General features: G+C 48.5%; 1 protein-coding gene across 1 annotated transcript; it reads right to left on the bottom strand.

The window, feature by feature from the left end:
* Nucleotides 1-3,432: 3,432 nt before the first annotated feature.
* On the bottom strand, nucleotides 3,433-5,614 carry LOC123440510 (cytochrome P450 94C1-like). The gene has a single exon (XM_045117076.1). It carries the CDS (start codon nucleotides 5,436-5,438, stop codon nucleotides 3,876-3,878), a length of 1,563 nt encoding a protein of 520 aa, XP_044973011.1. The 5' UTR covers nucleotides 5,439-5,614; the 3' UTR covers nucleotides 3,433-3,875.
* Between the last annotated feature and the right edge of the window lie 15,464 nt (nucleotides 5,615-21,078).

Here is a 21,078-nt window from a genome sequence, read left to right as displayed (position 1 = left end):
TTGCAACGCTTCTGCTTAGCGATCTTCAACGGTGTGAAGATGCACTCCCTCTCTCTCGTTGCTAGCATCTCCTAGATTGATTTTGGCGACACGTAGGATTTTTATTGAATTATTACTACGTTCCCCAACAAAAACTGCTAGTGTCATGTTTGCCACCGTTACCGTTACTTCCATACTACTTTGCTGTTAAATACTTTGCTACAGATATTAAGTCTTTCAGTTGTGGTTGAATTGACAACTCATCTGCTAATACTCGAGAATATTCTTTGGCTCCCCTTGAGTCGAATCAATAAATTTTGGTTGAATACTCTACCCTCGAAAACTATTGCGATCCCCTATACTTGTGGGTTATCATGCACCGTTGCGAAGGTTCGTCGTTTCGAGGCACCACGTGTTGATCGGGTGCAATATACTCTACGTCTGCATACAATGGGTGTAAGCCAGCTTTGCACATGCAGAACACTTGAGTTAAACTTGACGAACGTAGCATGTACATATAAGTCCTCGGAACAGAGGAGACCGAAAGGTCGAACATGAGTCATATAATAGATATGATCAATATGAAGATGTTCATCATTGAAAGCACCTCATCTCACGTGATGATTGGACTTGGGTTGATGAATTTGAATCTTGTCACACTCGAACAACCTAAAGGACGTTGAGTTGAGTGGGAGTTCTTAAATAATATGATTAATTAAACTCATTATCAAAAACATAGTTTAACTTGCTTAGCGAAAGCGCTCCCACTACCGGTCAGCCCGGGGCAATGGCGTAGCGAAACGTGTGGGCAGCGGATGCATGCATCTCAAAATTTCGTGTGATTTCCATTGGTACAAACCAACCAGTGCTATGGAAAAAATTCTAAGGAATAAACTAGCCCACATAAAATAGGCGCAAATAGTTGAGTAGGGCATTTTAGAGACCCGGCTCCATGGAGGTCTTAATTTTGAAAAATTGTAGTTCGATCATTTCGGTTCCAAACAATTATGCCAAAAATACGAATGAACTCAAGGATGTAATGTGTATATATGTAAAATTTCAGGATGACATACCTGGAATTGTGAGTTGCATAGAAAACCCAAAAATCATGGACTTTGAGGATGAACAATACATATGCTAAAATGTCCCAATTTGTTTTTTGTGTAACTCTCATTTTAACGTACTTCTACCTGAAATTTTACCCACATGTACACTCTGTATGTAGGTATATGTGTATTTTTTAGAACTTTTTGAAACTGAAAAAATTGAAAATTTCAAGTAAAGGTCTTCATGGAGCTCATGCTGCATTTCCCATTTTTGCAAATATGGTGGCTACAAAATTCTATTATCTGACTTGGGCCACAAACAATGTTTATTTTTGTACCTTCCCATACTTAATGAAAATAGCACATCAACCATTGTAAAAGAAAACAAATGACAACATTGTTGAGCTACGTCTTGATTGACCTTTTTTTCGAAATGTCGAAATGACATATATTTAATGCTCTCTCCATAAAGTAACATGATAATAGACATGTAAATGCTTGTTGCCATCCTCGTACTACATACTTACTTGATATTTTAGATCACTTTACAGAGGCAGTACTACATACTTGATATTTACACAAGTTGAGGAATACATCCAACTGGCTGTGGCATGAGCAAAGCTTGTTGTCATCTTCGTGCATCCGACCCGGGGGAGCAAAACCCATGATAATAGACATGTAAATGCAACGGTCGACAAGCCATCAATCAATCTATGAAGATGCAGGCGGCTGCGACCTGATAGACCCTGTGTCGGCTGAGTTTCAAGTGACACAACTTACGTGCGTACGCGTACACCGCTTGTCACCGTCACCGACATGCCGATACACCACACGCTCATTCGGGAGGCTCCGGATACAAACAAAAAGAGGAAGAAACATGCAACCTAATCGGCACATCTCCAAGACAAGGCCGGCCATGCCGTTGAAACCACGTAAGGTCGGTCACGGCACGCGTCCGACGAGAGGAACCCGGTCCAGGAAGCAGCATGGAACTTGCTCCGTTCCCTGCAGCGAAAGCGCTCCCACCACCAGTCAAGCCGGGGCCAATGGCGCGGCGAAACGTGTGGGCAGCGGATGCCCCGGGGCGCTGTTCACCCCAGGAGCATAAAAGAACATACGGACCATTTTTGTACGCCTCGCTTTCGATCGACGCACGAGGAAACGTGCGCCCTGGCTCGTCTCGCAGCGCCGGTTTAATGAGGGGGCACTGGCTGGGCTGTCTGGCGCGAGGTCCAGGTCGCGGAAGGGAAGGCAGCACGTTGGGTTGGACCATGCATGCAGGAGGGGGGGTAGAAGATCTGAAGCGGAGGCCGCCCAACGCCCACGAGCACCAGCACATGCGCGTCGCGCGTCGGTTCCTTCCGGGCCGGCTCACCCGCCGACCACCAAGAATTTAGAGTTAGCCCCGTGTGTAGGGGGTACGTGCAAACGTGCAGGTACATTTTCTGCTCCCGACCTCAAAAATTACTTGCATGAACAGCACTTTTTTGCCCTTTAAAAATAGTAAAACATTTTTTAAAAATCGAAATTATTTTCACTCCACGCCAACATACCCCCTCTGTTTCTAAATATAAATCTTTTTAAAAATTTCAGCAAAGACTGCATACAAATATATATATATAGACATACAGATATATTTACAAACAGAGGAAATATGTTTGAACATCCTGGCTTTTTTTTACCTCGGAAATACATCCTTGGTGGCCTGTAAACAAAATTCAGGAACCGAAAATAGTATGTATACATCCTAGCGGGGACCATGAAGGATGTCTGTTTTTTCATATTGAGCGCAATTAGAACAACTGATGATGTTCATCAACAATTCTACTTTTAAAAAATGAAATTGTCATTCACATAGATGCATTTGTGCTTCGGATGGAGGAACACTTTCAGCCCTTCTCCCTCTTTCTATGTAAATGACATTCTATTAACTTTTTTGGCGCCGTGACAACGACGACGACCTCACAGCAACGATGGGCAATCACTGTTCAACACTTTGTTTTCTTTTTTGTAGGAATGGAACCGATTCAAAATGTGTTCCATATTTTTCCTTTAAGTGAGGAGCGTTAAGCTATCGTATGAAGCGCACAAACCTGATCCGGCAGTTGAAAGCGCACATTTGGCTCTCGGGCATATATGCACCTGATATGAAAAATAAATTTAGTGATTGAAAAAAAAAAACTGCTGTGTAAACAAGCTTGATTTTCTGTTGTATTCGTGCAAAAGGTTTCACCAATGAATTTTCATGGTATTGGGTGAAAAAAAATCAACAATATATAGAAGTTTCTATAACACTTTTTGCCCTAATTTTGCTTTACCAATTCGATGGTAGTTTCTTGTTCGCCGAATTTTTTATACAAGTACGACAAGTCAAATTTATTTTTGAAAAAGTTACAAAACTTTCTGATTTTCTTTCGTAATTACGTACTATTTTTCCATTCATACCAGGTGCCTATACACCGAGAGCCAAGGGGTATTTTTTTCCCCGACGGTTTAAATATAGCCTTTCGTTCATCCGTGCCACAGAACAGTCGGACGTAACTGAAGCGTGATCCGATCTCAATAATTTGCTGTCGAATCGAGGAATCTATCTGTAGATCTATCGATCGCGATTCTGAACCTCAAGTGGAGAGCTGCGTACTGACTAATCAATCGTCGAGCATCGATCAACTCCTCGGTGCTGCCAAATGCCACCGCACTCGCGGCACGAGTGGCCACGGATCGAGTTTGCCAGCGGCACACAATCTAGCGCACGATTTTATCCTTGTTCGAAACAAAGAAGGGAACGAGCGAGAATAATAAGCCAACAAGAAGGCGATCGTCAGGGCACCAACAGTTGTTTATTCCGTATCAGGTTGGTGGGCAGCCACGCGCTCGCCGGCGGACCCTGACCGGCAGGCCGCCGGCGAACGTGGCCGTCAGCCCCGGCGCGAACTTGGGCCGGCGCGAGCTCCGGTCGATCGCCTCGATGTCGAAGCTCCGGACGACGGCGACGATGACGGCCTTCATCTCCATGAGCGCCAGGTCCTTGCCGACGCAGACGCGCACGCCGGCCTGGAACACCGGGTACCGGTACGGGCTCACCGGGACGAACTGCCCGTCGCGGAGCCACCGCTCGGGCCGGAACTCGGAGCAGTCGGCGCCCCACACGGACTCCATCCGGCCCATGGCGTAGGCGTGGTAGGTGACCCGCGTGCCCTTGGCCACGACCGTCCCGTCCGGCAGCTTGTCGTCGCCCGCCGCGAACTTGGAGTCGAACTGCACCGGCGGGAATAGCCTCATGCTCTCGTACATGGCCGCGTGCACGTAGTGCATGTCCTTGAGCTTGCTGAAGCTCGGTCGCGGTCGGTCGTCGTCGTCGCCCGTCACGCGTGACACCTCGTCCCGGATGGCGGCCGCGACCTCTGGGTGATCGGAGAGGAGCAGGAAGAAGGCGGTCAGCGCTGAGGCGACGGTGTCGCGGCCGGCGAGCATGAAGCTGACGACGATGTCCCTGAGGTACTTCTCGTCGCTGATGGAGCCCATGAACCGCGACAGGAGGTCGCTGCCGGACGCGGCGCCGCCGAGCTTGTGTCGTTGCCGGGTGACCTCCGCGGCGAACCCGTCGACGAGGCGCACGGATTCCCTGAGCTTTCTCTCGTCCCCGACGTTGAAGAACCGCTTCAGGCGCCATACGATCTGCATGGGTGCCGTGGCGCGCCTCGCGGAGAGCATGGACGCCGTGTCGAACGCGTCCACGAACGCCGATACCGGCATGGACAGCTCGAGGCAGCCCGGGTCGAGGCCGAAGGAGATCTTGCATATGCAGTCGAAGGCGAAGCGACGGAACACGTCCTGCAGGTCCAGCACCTTGGAGGAGGAACAGGCAGAGTGAAGCAGGGGAAGGAGGCGGCCCCGCAGCTCGGAGGCCACGACGCCCGCGGCGAAAGCTCTGAGCGCCGGGGAGGCCAGCTCGGCCGCGGCGAGCTTCCGCTGGAACAGCCACGCGTCCCCGTCGACGTTAAAGATCCCGCGGCCGAGCAGGTCGGCGAGGATGGCGGAGAAGGGCTTGCCCTTGGGGTAGTTGTCGAAGCGCGCGCGCAGCATGTGGTCGACGGTGACCGGGTTGGCGGTGAGCACGTTGCGGAGCACGTGGACGTGCACGGTCTGCGACGGCGAGCGGCGTAGCAGGTGCGCGTACCAGTCGCAGAGGTTGTCGAACTCGCCGGCCCAGGACGCCGTGAGGTAGGCCTCGCAGACCGCGCAGTCGCACCACCACGGCGGGCGCGTGCGCGCCACGGCCAGGAGGGCGGCGAGCGCCACGGCGCAGGCCGCGAGCGCGAAGAAGGCGCCGGCCACGTGCGGCCGCAGCGAGAGCGCCAGGGCCTCCGCCGCCGCCCCCGCCCCCCCATGCAGCGCAGCCTCGACGCCCATGACGAGCACCACGTACGTAACCGTAACCACGGCGCTAGCTGCTTTTTTATCGTACGTGCGTGTGTGCGCGCGCGGGGGGTGAGGTGAGGTGCCGTTGCGCCCGCCCCCCGCTTTATACTGCCGCCGGCCCTCTCGTCACAGCTCGTGTGTAAAAGGACGGTGTGGTGTGAGGAATGGACTCGCCTCGTGAGTTTGACCGCTATTTCTCCCTCTCAGTAGCCAGTAGGTGTGAGCACGTTCGCTCTCCTCTCGAGCGCACCTCGATCGGTCGGCCTGTAGCGGCTGGTGGTCTAGACTCTAGTAGAGGTGGAGAGCCACATGTGCAATAGGAACAGCTAGCTTAATGATCTGCACGTTGTCCGCCGCGCCATGCCTGTCGCTCCATCGGGCCACGCATCGTCACCCACCTCCGGCTCCGGCTCCGGCCCGGCCTCCGGCTAGTGCTTGCCTTTTCTACCGCGGCCGGTCGGCCACGGCGTCGATGCTCCTTTTACCCGTGTACTATATCGTACTACAAAACAGGAAAGCCCGCGCCTTGCCTACTTGGGCCAGCCAGAGCCAGTTATTTTTTAAACAGGACCAGAGCCAGTTATTACTGACTGCACTACAGTGAGTGCTTGGATCCCTCCCACGACCCAGACAGCACGATTGTACCGCCGGACTAGTCGCCGATCCAGGGATATTTACTGCGCCGTGGCGTTTTGCACGTGTTTCCAGTGTCCACTAGCTTATCCAGGCGCCGGACCACCCGGCCGGAACACGTACGTCCCTGCCGCCCGTCTGCCGTCGCCGGGACGGACCGACCTTTCTCGGCGACAGCGGCCCAGTAAACTCATCAATGCCGGTACGCGCCGCTAGCTCCTATATGCCCCCGGGTACACTGACATCGTTGGAGGCGCAAGTTGCGTGCGTGCGTGACGGGCTGCATAGTAGTAGTAATGCGGTGCGTTTCAGGGGTCAGGCCGCTGCGCTGCAGGGTCGATTAATTCGGGCCTCATCCAACGGCGCCACTGCTGCTCGATGGGTATCTACCCAGCGCGCGGCAAAGATTTTTTATGATGAAATGCGGTGCAAGTTTCCAACTACTTCCTCCGTTCCTAAATATAAGTCTTTTAAGCGATTTTACTAAGGGACTACATACAGAGCAAAATAAGTGAATCTACACTCTAAAATATGTTTATGTATATTTGTATGTAGTCCTTTTATGAAATCTTTAAAAAGACTTATATTATGGAACGGAGGGAGTATTTCTATTTTGTTCTGAAAACGCGGTGCAAGTTGTTTCGCTTTTACGGTCGGAGGACGTGCTCACTGATAGGTATGTCGCCGATCAATCGAGCTGCTCGCCTCGTAAGACCCGACGTGGCAGCTTAATCATGTCGTCGTGAGTCTGATTGCACTCTCAATTTCTAGGTAAACAAAAGCAGGGAGTAGTGCTGCATGCATGATTTTTTTTTGGACAAAAAAGTAGTGGTACTGCTGCATCATTGCTCAACCCGCAAAAGAAAAAAAAAAGCTCTCTCCAGCTATGAAAAAACAATGTACGGTGCACGTACATCAGCCCAACCAGGGGTCAAGAGAAACCATGTGGTTCGTGCATGTGCTTCATGTTCATCTTTCAACTGCTTGTTACTACTAATAAATCTCCTGCATGTGGTACTGGTACGTGCTCAGTCGGAGATGAGATCCGTGCGTATAACAAATGGACGGCATACTAAATTAGAGCAACGGCCCGGCCAACAGAAACTTACTGTTGTGCTCTTTACAGAGCACACCACCAAGAAAAAAAAACAGACACTTACTGTTTAGCAACATGAAGCCGACCTGTACAACAAAATTAAGTGAGCCGTGAACAGGTGGCGTGAGTGGCGAGTCATTACCTGATAAGCTATGAAAACATGAGTAGACCCACCGAATCTAGCGCGGAAATGATATCTTGGCCCGATGCTTTACGCACTTAAATTCCGAGCGGCTATGTCGCATGCAAATATATACAGTTTTGGATAGCTGCAGTGCGTATTCTATCCTGTGCAGGGAGATGAGATTCCTGGGGCGTGCGTAATAATGTACCAGGCACGTATAGCAAGCCATGTGAGCACGTATATATATACAAGTAATAACAAGTTCAATCACAGAAACGGCGGCAACGTCTTCGTCATTGCTCCTGTCATGTGTCTTCGTGGCAATATTTGGACCGGGACATCCATCTTTGTCTATGCAAACGAAAAATTCTCCTATCTTTGCTGTCCACCTCCCACCCTTCCGAAAATGGCCAAACGTAACGGTTGTATCTCACACTGTCTTACTCCCTTTGTTCCTTTGTATAAGGCATATTTGTCCTTTTTATAAAGCTAGGAAAAGGGTCCGTGCTAGAAAAAGGGTCCGTGCGTTGCAACGGAAAAAATAATATAATACACACTCTTAGTTTACAAAAGGTGGTCTATAATTTGAGTATTTGTGGCTATAATCCAAACAAAGACAATCTTAACCTACAAAAATGCACTTCATGGTTTCACGGGTCTTCTATTTAAATACATCTTGCATGTAGATTTAATACGTAGAAAGAAACGGTCAAGTGATCTTCAATTTCGTCTCTAATCCCGATTTTGCTGAGATGTTCATCCATAATCAAAATCAGTACCGGTATAAAAGAAAGACGGGTAATGCATTACTGAGTAAGATTGCATCCTAGATAATATTTTTAATAAAATGGTTAATAGGTAAAATAACATCATATTCAGATTCTACGTATTTTTCTAGTCAAAATCAATATATAACATGTTAAATTTGAAGTTGCGGTTTAGAAGATATGAATATTTTAAAAATATATTTAATATGCATATTCAGATTCTACATATTTTTCTAATCAAAATCCATATATAATATGTTAAATTTGAAGTTATGGTTTAAAAGATATGAGTATTAAAAATATATTTAATACGTATTCGTGCGTTGCAACGAAAAAAAATGCAAAAATATATACAGATGTAATAGACAAAAAAAGAACTTTAGAATCCAGAAGTTCGCCAGGTCGTCTTTCGATGTGACGGTCTCTCGCACCTCTAGATTGCCTGGTGTAATTGTTCTTATTCCTTTGTGATTAATTGTATGTACTTTTGAATGAGAACATATTCTTATGAGAAGGTATTGGTACCCCGCTAAGAAAAGACAGAAGGTATTGTCCACTCTTTTTCATTATCTTCTTCCTTCATTCAGTATCTCCATCTCTTGATCTTCTCAATCCAAGATCTCCACAACATGCGACTCAGTAATTGTATCTGCAGATGTAACACTGCTACTTGTTTCTCCTCTCGTGTGATCAACATTTCAGTGTAATATGTCAATCTAGAAGTCAATAAAACATGGTCCATGCATGAAACTATGCTCTCAACTATATCTGCATATTCATTTGTAATTCCCATCTCTTCCTTTATAATTCCACTGTAAAAAGTAATTTAGCAGCAACACGCACATACACTCCCTTAAAGACACACACACATACAGCACTCAGGCACGCATGCTTACACAGCCAAAAATTTAGCATCAACGCACACACACACATAAGTATTCTACTTAACCAGCGCCAATAGAAGGCAGCTCCCTGCCTCCCTAGTTCATGGGGATCCCAATGCGACCACTCGAGCTTCCAAGACTGAAATCACCAGGCTAGTTGGTTGGTTGTGACAGAAAAAAGGCGTTCTAGATAACATAAAGGCGCTCTAGTGCACAGAAGCTGTTCGCTCAGGAGCTACACAGCGGATGACCGTGGTCTAAGCGAAAACGGTTCAGAATTTTAAAGAAAACAGAACGATCTAATCTCCACCATTGGTTTAGATTGAACGAACGGGAGTCGTGCTCACCGGAGAACACAAGAGGTCGTCGGACTTGGAGCAGAACGCGTCCGGGTGGCTCGGAGTTGACGCTGGCGTCGTCCAAGGTGGTCACCGGGGTTGAGAGGTAGGTGTACGGGTTGAGTGCGGATACTGAAAACTCGAAAACTTCCACGGGGATTAACAACGATTCCCTAGCGTCGGTGACGTCCGGCTAGAGCTCCGGCTGACGGCGTCAAGCTTGGAGGCGGGGTCGTGTGATTGAACAGATGAACCCCTACATGAGAGGTAGGGTCAGCACGGTAGGGGGATGTGAGGCAAACATCACATAGGATAAGGGAGATGCTGGGGACCTCCGTTTCCATCAAATTGACCAGCAAGAGAGTTTCAGGCGACAAAACTCCGGTGAGATCCATGCGCTCGAATCCGAGGGCAGTTCTGCGATTTGAGTTCGGGAATTGAAAGAGGAGATCGAGGGGAGTCTCTCTACACCCACAGATTGGCGAAGGTTGAGGGAATCGTGTGAAACGCATGGGCTTTGGATCCGCTCGATGCAGCTGTTGTGTGCGTCCAGGTCTCCGACGATGTCGAGGCACTCGTTCTGGTGTTGTGTTCAAGGGGGAAAGGTCAAGGAGAAGCTGAGAGGAGATGCCAAAAGGAAGGGGCGGGATGGGACCATCGGGGAACCTCTTGGTGCGATGAATTTGGTCGGCGAAAGCTTCAGGCGGATGCGTACTTCGGCGAGATCCGATCGGACGTTTTAGGGCACGGGAGTAGGCGATTTGGGGGGAAAATCAGCAGAGGAAGAGGAGGTGAGTACTTATAAGGAACCAACTTGCACGTGGAGTCGAGGTGTTGATCAAATCGATCGAAGATTTGGTTCAGGAGACGAACTCGTGTGCGTGCAGGATTCTGGATCTAGATAGGAGAGGACTTGGCGGGGCCCTTGCGTTAGCGGGTGAGAGTGAGAGAAAAACGACTATAATTTTAAAGATGGATTGTTGCTTGATTCCATGAAAACGGAAGGGTCCTTTTGCAAAACTACAAAAAACGGTTCGTTCGTGTCACTTATGCCCGGACTGCGGGTTGATTTGGAGAAAACGTAGGGGGTTTTCGGCAAAATGTACGATGACGTACGACATAAGCGCTCCGCACTTTACTATTAGGGAGAGATTTCATAACGTAGGATGTAATTTTTCTAATTCCTCATAATTCTCTTTTAGCTCTCGAGAAAAAAGAAAAACGTCTCTCCTTCTATTGCATGCATCTCTCCTTGTAGCCAAAAAAAGGAAAATATCTCCCTTTTAATTGCATGTATCTCTTGTTTTTCTCGACTAACTAATTTACTTGCCATTAACCAACAAATTTAAGAAGGATAATTTTGTCCAAACTTCTCTATAATTACGTGCCTTGATCATTGTGTTAAAAATAATACATCTTACATAAAGGAACCGAGGGAGTGTTTTTCAATATATATGTTGAATTGGCATGGGCCCATTTGGTTACATGCAGTTTTGGAGTCATAGCATGTGTGATCCGATTGAGCATGGCAAAGTTTTTTTTGTGAGGTAAAGCATAGCTTTATTGAAACTTAACGGTGCTTAGGCAGATCACCTTGAACACAAGCAGCCACACGGGCTATTACATCGGACTCTCACTCCACATAGTGATTTGGTTCATACATACGACCAATAGATGCTAGTTAATGAGCTGCAGAGTTTGCACTACATCGACATGCTGAAATCACATGTTTGGAGAACCACATCTTGAGCTAGAACTTCGAATCCTCAATAACAACCATGTAGGGCGAGTAGTCGACCTTCCATAAGTCCAAGGCGTCGACCAGAAGTTGGGAGTGAGTCTCAAAAATCACTCTTAGCATGCCCAAGCCAGCAGCGAGAGATATAGCTTGTGTCATTTCATGCACTTCGGCCCCGAATGCGTCGTGGACATTGTTCTCGTGTCCAGCTCGAGCAGCGGTGATGTTTCCTTCTCTATCTCTCGCTATGACCCCCCATCAAGCATATGCTTCTTCCACGTAGAACGCCCCATCTGCGTTTATTTTAATCATAGCGTCAGATTGAGGTTGCCACTTTTGCACGCACTTGGTATTGGCACTTTTACATTTTGGGTGGGGCTCGGAACTTAATACCAGCGAGATGTTCTGCATAGATATCTCAAGGTGGATGATTAGAGAGTAGATGCTGATGGATAAACGGTCTACTTGTCTTGGCGTACTGCCCATTACTGTTGAGCCTCTAACTTTCTTGTAGCATGATTAGCATTGGGGTGCGTTTATAATTCTGTCAATTGCCTAGTTGTAATTTGTTTACCCAGCATAGTTGTTTATCGTCTTTTGGGAGAGAGACATCACTAGTGAACATCATGAGACTCTGGTCCATATTACCACCATTGTTTACACCTTCACCATTTACTGTTTTTATTTATTTTTTTGTTGGAATAACTATCGCTATTCCCGCTTGTGTTTTGGTCCTTTGCAAACTACAAGGCCGGAGAGATTGATAACCTCTCTGAACTCATTGGGAGCAAAGTTTTTTATTGTGTGTGCAGGTCCACGTCTTCTGCTAGCGCCAGAGCAGCGAACACCTACTTGTTGATCCTCGGAGTCCTCCTGGTTCGATAAACCTTACAATCCCCGTGTAAGGGAAATCTGCTGCTGACTACATCTCCACCTTCCACTTGGGGTAACCAACGAGGGGCGAGAACTATATCCATCAACTCGTCATCAAGCAAATTTCTGGCACCGTTGCCGGGGTCTCCAGTCTTCAAGATAGGGAGTTGCACACTATCTTTTACCTTTTCTTTTTAGTTTTGTTAGTTAGTTTTATAGTTTTTGCTTTAGAGTCTTATACCAAAAACCACAAAAAAATTAGTTGCTTTGTTCTTGCTTGTTGCTGTTGCTATGGGTTCCACTGAGAACACCAAGTTGTGTGACTTCACTAGTCACAACAACAATGACTTTATCTGCACTCCTATTGCTGCTCCCGCCACTGAGGCAGCCTCCTATGAGATTAAACGTGCTTTACTAAACCTTGTTATGAAAGATCAATTCTCCGGTGCTGGAGATGCTGCTGCTTTGCACTTGAATAATTTTGTTGAGCTTTGTGATATGCAAAAGTACAATGAAGTAGATGGTGATATTGTTAAACTTAAGCTTTTTCCTTTCTCCTTGAGAGGAGGAGCTAAAGTGTGGATTCAATATTTGCCTAGGAATATCATAGATTCTTGGGATAAGTGCAAAGATGCTTTTATTGGGAAGCATTACCCGCCTGCTAAGATTATCTAATTAAGAAGTAACATTATGAATTTTAGGCAGTTGGATAATGAACATGTTGCCCAAGCTTGGGAACGTATGAAATCTCTTGTTAAGAATTGCCCTACACGTGGTTTCACTACTTGGATGGTTATCCAAACTTTCTATGCAGGATTGAACTTTACCTCGCAGAATCTCTTGGACTCGGCCGCAGGAGGAACCTTTATGTCAACTACACTTTGGGATGCCACGAAACTATTGGACGAGATGATGAAAAATTATTCTCAATGGCACACCGAGAGAGCTCCAACAGGTAGGAAGGTAAACTCTGTTGAGGAGAGCTCCTCCCTTAATGATAAAGTTGACATGATCATGTCTTCACTTACTAAGCAAGCTCCTATTGATCCTCATGATGTTCCTTTAAATTCTTTGGTTGCTCAAGAAAGAGAGCAAGTTGATGTTAATTTCATCTCTAGGAACAACTTTAATAATAATGCTCATAGGTGTAATTTAGGTAGCAATCCTAGCCCGTTACCATCCAACAACTATGGGAACAACAACAATTATCCTAACACCAAAAACTCCACTTCTGAATTAGAGAGCATGCTTAAAGACTTTATCACTTCTCAAAAAGCCTTCAACAAGAGTGTAGAAGAGAAATTAGAAAATTAGACAGTCTCTCTTTGAAGGTAGACAACATAGCTCATGATGTAGAGATGCTTAAAATTAGAACTTGCCCCCTTGAGGAAAGGAAAACCACACCCATGAATGCTATCCAATTCCAAATTAATGAGAACATAATAATGCTACCCAAACTTAAGGATAGATGGGCTAGAGAAAAAGAAGAGGAAGATAGGATTAGGAGCCTTCCTACACACACTACCCTTGCTACTATACAAGTTGTTGAGGATTTCAAAACTATTAGCACCCATCACATCCCTATTCCCAATGGACCTATTAATGGTGATGTTAATACCTCAACTTTAGGACAAGAAGGTCCTTTGAACTTAGATACTACCAAAAGAATGAGCTTAAATGACATAACCACCACTTTAATTAATGGTAGTAATCTTGATTTTGATAATTGTAGTCTTTCCGAAGTTATCACTTTTTTTTTTGCAAAGAATGGCTAAAGACCCAATAGTACACTCAATATTGCCTTCACCACTAGTACACTCAATATTGCCTTCACCGAGCATATTATCAATGCTCTTATCAAAGCTAGGGAGGAGAAGCTCAAGCTAGAGACTTCTATTCCTAGAAAACTAGAAGATGGTTGGGATCCTATGGTCAAGATTAAATTTAATAATCTCTCTTGCTTTGCTTTATGTGATGTCGGAGCTAGTGCCTCCGTCATGCCCAAAAGAATGTATGACATGCTTGATTTGAAACCTTTTGATCAATGTTCTTTTGGTGTTCATATTGTTGATTCTTCCATAAAGAAACCTTTAGGGAGAATTGATAATGTTCTTATTGTTGCCAATGATAATTATGTTCCCGTTGATTTTCTTATTATGGACATTGAGTGTGATCCTTCATGTCCAATTATTTTGGGACGTCCTTTCCTCCGCACCGTTCGTGTTGTCATTGACATGAAAGAAGGGACCATTAGATTCCAATTTCCCCTTAAAAAGGGAATGGAACACTTCCCTCGAAAGAAGATTAAGTTACCTTATGAGTCCGTTATTCGGGCAAGATATTCTTTTGGAGTTGATAATACTTCATTTTTTGCATCACGCCTAGCTCAAAGGCATAAAAGAAAGCGCTTGTTGGGAGGCAACCCAATTTGTTTTTACTTTCAGTTTTAGTGGTCTTGATGCTTGTTACTACTGTAGCAACATCATTGTATCTTTATTTTCAAGCTTTGTGCCAAGTTTTAGCCTCCGATTGCAAGAAAGTTCAAAAGTTGTGACATGCTGTCCAGAAACAGATTTTGTTTGCTTGACGGAACAATTCGCCAAAATTCACCAGATCATCTTTTTTATATGAATTATTTTCGCAGTATGCTCTATATAATTGGCTCTCTTACATCTGTTCTAAGTTTTTTGATTTGAGTTGTAGAAGTGCCCCGACAAAATTATTTACTACCTGATGGGGTTTTAGTCCTAGGGTAGGGTCATAGGCCTGCCCTATAGGTCCTACCCAAGGACTACCCTTCATAAGGGACAAGGCCCTTAGTCAGTTCTGACTGAATTAAGGACTTCCCATCATCCAGTCGGTGACGATTCCTCCGTCATCCAGTCGGAGATGAGCATTCGGAGCATATCAAACTTACCGACTGGATTCCACTATGTGCATCACAACCCCCCTGGAGGGCAACGGTCATACGTTTTCATGTACCTTTATTAGCATTTAAGGCATACGTTACCTGTAACGTAGACATTTAATCGCCACTACTCCACCCCTGTGCACCGAACCGTTGTGAAGGGCAGCGCACTCTATATAAGTCGACCTTCCCCACTGGTGCAGGGGTTGGCAATTCATTGTAATCCATATTCCACTCGACATCAAGCTCCCAAGAGCACTGAGACGTAGGGCTTTTACCTCCACCGTAGAGGGGCCTGAACTCATACAACCTCGTCGTAGCTAAGGCTCTGCCCATCCTTTCGTACCCTACACATCTACTGTCAGACTTATACCCACGACAGTTGGCGCCCACCGTGGGGCATGCGTCTAAGCGACTTTCGGCGAGTTTGCGACTACATCTTTTCACCATGTCGTCCGGTGGAGATTTGTGCATGGGTCATGAGATCCTCTTCGGCGCTCTCTCCTTCATCATCGATGATTCGGCATGGCTTCGGGATGCTCCTCTCGACGTCGAGGCGCTCCCCAGTCGCGGGACTACGCACTTCCGTGCCGGCGCCCGCGGCATCCTTCTTCTCCAGCAGTCGGCTCCGGTGTCGACCTTCGCCCCCATCGCGCGCCGCAACAAGCGGTCTCGCCGTCCGCAGCTCCAGCGTTGGGTGCAACACGCCCAGGCGCGCCAGAGCGCGTCTTCACAAGTGGCGGTCCTCGAGTCGATTGTAGTTGCGCCGCCGTCCGAGCGCTCGGACTCAGTTCTGACTGAGTTTCCTTCCGGGTACTTGGTTCGCGGGCCTGCAGCCGAAGTGCACATGGCCAACTCCCATGAAAGTCCCCGCCAAACCGGCCGGAACGAGCACGAGGTCGGTGAAACATCCGGCGCTCGCCGTCAGCCCCGCCGTTCTGCCAGTCGGCGCACTCGTCAAAGCAACGTGGAGGTGTTCCGCACACCCGTCCTCAACCTGGTTGCCGCTGCCAAGATAGCCGATTCCCTCCAGCCAACTGATTCAGAGGCTGGCAGAGGGATCGAGCAGATCCGTGCCCTACTACACACAGCGCAGCAGCAAAATTCGGCGGTCTCCCAGTCGCACAACATGATCCACAATAGTTCTGTTCGTGCGAACACGCATCAGTCAGTTCACAGCCCCGGTTCTCATCAGCGACACACGGGAGGCAGCCGTTCCATGAATCCCGAAGATCGTCGCCGTTCATGCACCCCTCCGTGGGGTGGGCCCTACGGGCCCCGACATCATGATGGTCGGTGTTCGGTCGGTGACACTTATGATCCAAGGCCCGACGCAAGAGGATATATCGCCCAGAGGAGGGTCGACAGGGGCCGGGCCCACCGCGATGGTCATGATATAGACCGTCTGAGTGGAAGCAGGACCATTGTCTCTGGCCCCGAGTGTTTCAGTCGAGCCATCTGTTCGGCTGACATCCCTCCCAACTTCCGATTGGCGACGGGAATCAGCAAGTTTACAGGAGAATCCAAGCCAGAAACGTGGCTGGACGACTACCGAGTGGCAGTCCAGATCGACGGTGGAGACGACCAGGTCGCCATGAAATATCTCCCCCTGATGCTCGACGGCTCGGCATGAGCGTGGCTGAACTAGTTGGCTCCTTCAAGCATCTACAGTTGGGCAGATCTGGCCCGAGTCTTCATCAGGACCTTCGAGGGGACGTGCAAACGCCCTGCTCGTCTCGTGGAGCTCCAGCACTGCGTCCAGAAGCAGAATGAGCCCCTGCGCGATTTCATCCAGCGTTGGACGACCCTCTACCACACGGTGGAGAACGTCACACAGCACCAAGCAGTGTGCGCCTTCAAGGCACGCGTGCGGTATAGAGATCTGTACCTGAAGTTCGGTCAAACAGGCGACATCTCCATGAGAAAGATGATGGAGATAGCGGCACGCTATGCAAATGTCGAAGAAGAGGACCACATTCGTAGCGGCAAGCACAAAGCAGTCGCCGACGGAGATGGGAACAACACTCGGAAGCTGAAGCAGAAAGCTCCGTCCACTCCGCAGGCAGAGGCCGCAGCCGTTACCAATGCCAAGTTCAAGGGCAAGGGGAAGGCTCAGTTCACCCCCAAGAAGAAGCAGTTCGGAAACCACATCCTGGACCAGCCATGTCCAATCCACACGAAGATGGATGAAGAGGGCAACGCCATATTTCCGAAGCATACCACTCGGCAATGTCGCCTCCTGATGCAGGGGTTCAGCGAAGGGCAGTCGAGTGAAAAGGACAATGAACAGGATGAGGAGCACAAGGAGGATCCGTTCCCCCAAGTCCATGCCACACTGATGATTTTTGCTGACGTTGAAAGCAAGAGTCGACTGAAGTTGGTGAACAGGGAGGTGAACATGGCCACCTCGACCAATCCCACATTCCTCAAATGGTCTCAGACTGCGATCAACTTTGACCAGTCGGATCATCCAGCACACGTACCCACCCCAGGAAGGCACGCCCTGGTCGTCGACCCGGTGGTGGAAGGAGTCTGACTGCGCAAAGTCCTCATGGACGACGGCAACGGCTTGAACATCATGTATGCTGACACTCTCAAGGGGATGGGCATTCCGATGTCCAAACTTAGCGAGAGCAGCATGCAGTTCCATGGAGTCGTCCCTGGACGAAAGGCCAAGTCACTCGGCCAGATCGCGTTGGACGTCGTCTTCGGCTCCGACAAGAACTTCCGCAAGGAAAAACTAACGTTCGAGGTGGTGGACTTCCAGAGTGCGTACCACGCGATTCTGGGCCGCCCGGCGTATGCGCGTTTCATGGCCCATCCATGTTACGTGTACCTGAAGCTGAAGATGCCAGGCCCAAAAGGTGTGATCACTATCACAGGCAATCGGCAGCGGGCCGAGGAGTGTCTGCAGCACGGATCGAGGATCGCCGATCAGCAGATGGTTGTCCTCGAGCTTGACGAGTACAAGAAGACAGTCGACCCCGCTGACTTGATGCGTTCGAAGAAGCCAGCTTCGGAATACACATTCCAGTCGGCGGGAGAAACGAAGAAGGTCAGCATCCACCCGACAGACGACGCCGCTGCCCCGACGAACATATCCACCACCCTCGATCCTAAATAGGAAGCCGAGCTCATCCAATTCCTCCGTGAGAACTGGGACATTTTCGCATGGAAGCCCACTGACATGCCAGGTGTACCCACGGAGTTGGCTGAGCACCAACTTCATGTGGATCCTGCTGCTCGGCCTGTCCGAGAACGCTTGCGTTGGTCCGCCGCGCACAAGAGGAAGGCAATCAGAGAAGAGGTGGCTAAGCTTTTGGCATCCAACTTCATTCGCGAGGTACACCACTCCGAGTGGCTCGCCAATGTTGTCATGGTGCCCAAGAAGGACAAGTCTCTCCGAATGTGCATCGACTTCAAGCATCTCAATAAGGTCTGCCCGAAAGACCATTTCCCGCTCCCCCGCATCGATGAAATTGTCGATTCGACTGCGGGCTGTGAGCGTTTGTCATTCCTTGATGCCTACTCGGGCTATCATCAGATCCGTCTGTATGGCCCCGATGAATTAAAAACAGCCTTCATCACCCCATTCGGGTGCTTCTGCTACATCACTATGCCATTTGGTTTGAAGAATGCAGGAGCAACCTTTATGCGCACGATCCAAAAATGCCTCCTTGACCAGATCGGTCTAAATGTGGAGGCGTATATGGATGATATCGTAGTCAAGTCACGCAAAGGTCCCGACCTGCTGGCTGACTTGGCAGAAACATTCGCCAACCTTCGTAGGTACGATATCAAGCTCAACCCAGCCAAGTGTTCATTCGGTGTTCCCAGCGGAAAGTTACTCGGTTTCTTTGTTTCCGAACGAGGGATCGATGTCAACCCCGAAAAGATCGGGACCACCGTCCGAATGGAGCGGCCGGTCAGAATACACGATGTTCAAAGGCTCACAGGTTGCCTAGCGGCTTTGAACAGGTTTATCAGTCGACTCAGCGAGAAGGCACTTCCTCTGTACCGACTCATGAAAAAATCAGATACTTTCGAATGGACAGACGAAGCCCAAATTGCATTCGACGACCTCAAAGTCCTACTTTCCACCCAGCCGGTTCTTACTGCTCCGCTCAGTAAAGAACCCCTTCTTCTGTACATCGCAGCTACAAATCAAGTCGTCAGCACTGTTCTCACAGTCGAACGTGAAGAAGAAGGCAAAGCATACAAGGTTCAGCGGCCAGTGTATTATGTCTCCGAAGTCCTGACTCCTTCCAAGCAGAGGTATCCCCACTATCAAAAACTTATCTACGGGATTTACATGACTGCGAAGAAGGTGGCTCATTATTTCCAAGACCACTCGGTGTCTGTCGTTTCTGATGCTCCGTTGTCGGAAATCCTCCACAATCGGGACGCATCGGGCCGAGTGGCGAAGTGGGCGATGGAGATGTTATACTGCGACATCAAGTTCGAGGCCAAGAAAGCTATAAAGTCTCAAGCTCTAGCTGACTTCATAGCAGAATGGGTAGAACAACAGCAACCGACCCACATCTACTCGGCTCATTGGACAATGTTCTTTGATGGGTCCAAGATGTTGAATGGCTCCGACGTTGGCGTTGTGATCATATCACCAAAGGGTGACAAACTCAAGTATGTGTTGCAGATACACTTCGATTCCTCCAACAACAAGGCAGAGTATGAGGCTCTCCTTTATGGATTGCGCATGGCCATCGCACTCGGCGTCCGTCGCCTGATGGTCTACGGCGATTCAGATTTGGTAGTTAATCAAGTGATGAAGGAGTGGGACGTAAGGAACCCCACCATGACCACATACTGCAATGCAGTGAGGAAGCTCGAGAAAAAGTTTGAAGGTCTGAAACTCCACCATGTTCCGCGACTGAAAAACCAAGCAACTGATGAATTGGCGAAACTTGGATCCACTCGCAGACCAGTCCCGAGTGACGTCTGCCTCGAGCACCTTCACCTTCCTCAGTTAAAGAAGATCCTTTCACAGAGGAACCAGTACAACCAAAGAGCTCGACAGATCCGACTGAAGTCGAAGTCCCTGCTGTGGTTGATTTGATCATGGAGATTCTTGCTATCATCCCCGATTGGACTGTGTCGTTCATTGCATACATCCTGAGGCAAGAATTACCAGAAGACGAAGTCCAAGCCAGACAGATCGTCCGCAAGTCAAAGTCGTTCACTGTCATTGATGGCCAGTTGTACAAGGAAAGTGTTTCAGGCGTCCTTCAACGATGCATCTCCCCTGAGGAGGGACAGTTAATCCTGGAAGAAATTCACTCGAGAACCTGCGGTCATCACGCCTCCTCAAGGGCAATCGTCGCCAAAGCATTCAGAGCCGGTTTCTTCTGGTTGCAGGCGAATGAAATGGCAAAGAATATGGTCGACCGATGCGAAGGCTGTCAGTTTTATTCTAACAAGTCCCACAAGCCAACATCTGCGTTGAAGACAATCCCTCTTGTTTGGCCGTTTACAGTGTGGGGATTAGATACAGTCGGTCCATTCAGGACATGCCAAGGGGGATTCACACATCTGTTGGTGGCAGTCGACAAGTTCACAAAGTGGATTGAAGCCAAGCCCATCAAGAAGCCCGACGCCCTTACAGCCATCAAGTTTGTCAGGGACATCATCTCCAGATTTGGGGTACCGCACAACATAATCACTGACAATGGCACAAACTTTGACTCGGACAGATTCAAAGGTTTCTGTACAGGCCAAGGTATCCGAGTGGATTTTTCATCTGTGGCGCATCCCCAAACAAACGGGCAAGCAGAGCGGGCGAATGGACTTATTCTGCAAGGTTTGAAGCCTCGACTCCTGCGAGAAGTGGGACATGCTGCTGGCGCATGGGTCACCGAGCTGCCCTTGGTGCTGTGGGGTCTCCGCACAACCCCAAATAGATCTACAGGGCGATCCCCGTTCGTCCTCGTTTACGGAGCAGAGGCAGTCCTTCCAAGTGACTTGCTTCACAACGCTCCATGAGTTGAACTCTTCTCCGAAGCTGAAGCAGAGCAAGCAAGGCAAGACAGAGTGGATCTTCTAGAGGAGGAGTGCGATATGGCACTGACTCGCTCAACTATTTATCAACAAGATTTGCGGCGCTTTCATGCGCGACACGTCAGGAGTCGTACATTCCAAGCAGGTGACCTGGTGCTCCGAGTGGATCAGCAGAGACCTCACAAGTTGGCTCCCGCCTGGGAAGGACCCTTCATCATCTCCAAGGTGCTCAACAACGGAGCATATCGACTCTACACC

Source organism: Hordeum vulgare, chromosome 3H, assembly GCF_904849725.1.
Source record: "Hordeum vulgare subsp. vulgare chromosome 3H, MorexV3_pseudomolecules_assembly, whole genome shotgun sequence".
NCBI classification, from domain to species: Eukaryota; Viridiplantae; Streptophyta; class Magnoliopsida; order Poales; family Poaceae; genus Hordeum; species Hordeum vulgare.
This window is presented reverse-complemented; position numbering and strand designations above follow the sequence as displayed.

Coding starts and splice junctions, on each gene's coding strand:
- LOC123440510 (XM_045117076.1), bottom strand. CDS start 5,438: ATGGGCGTCGAGGCTGCGCTGCATGGGGGGGCGGGGGCGGCGGCGGAG.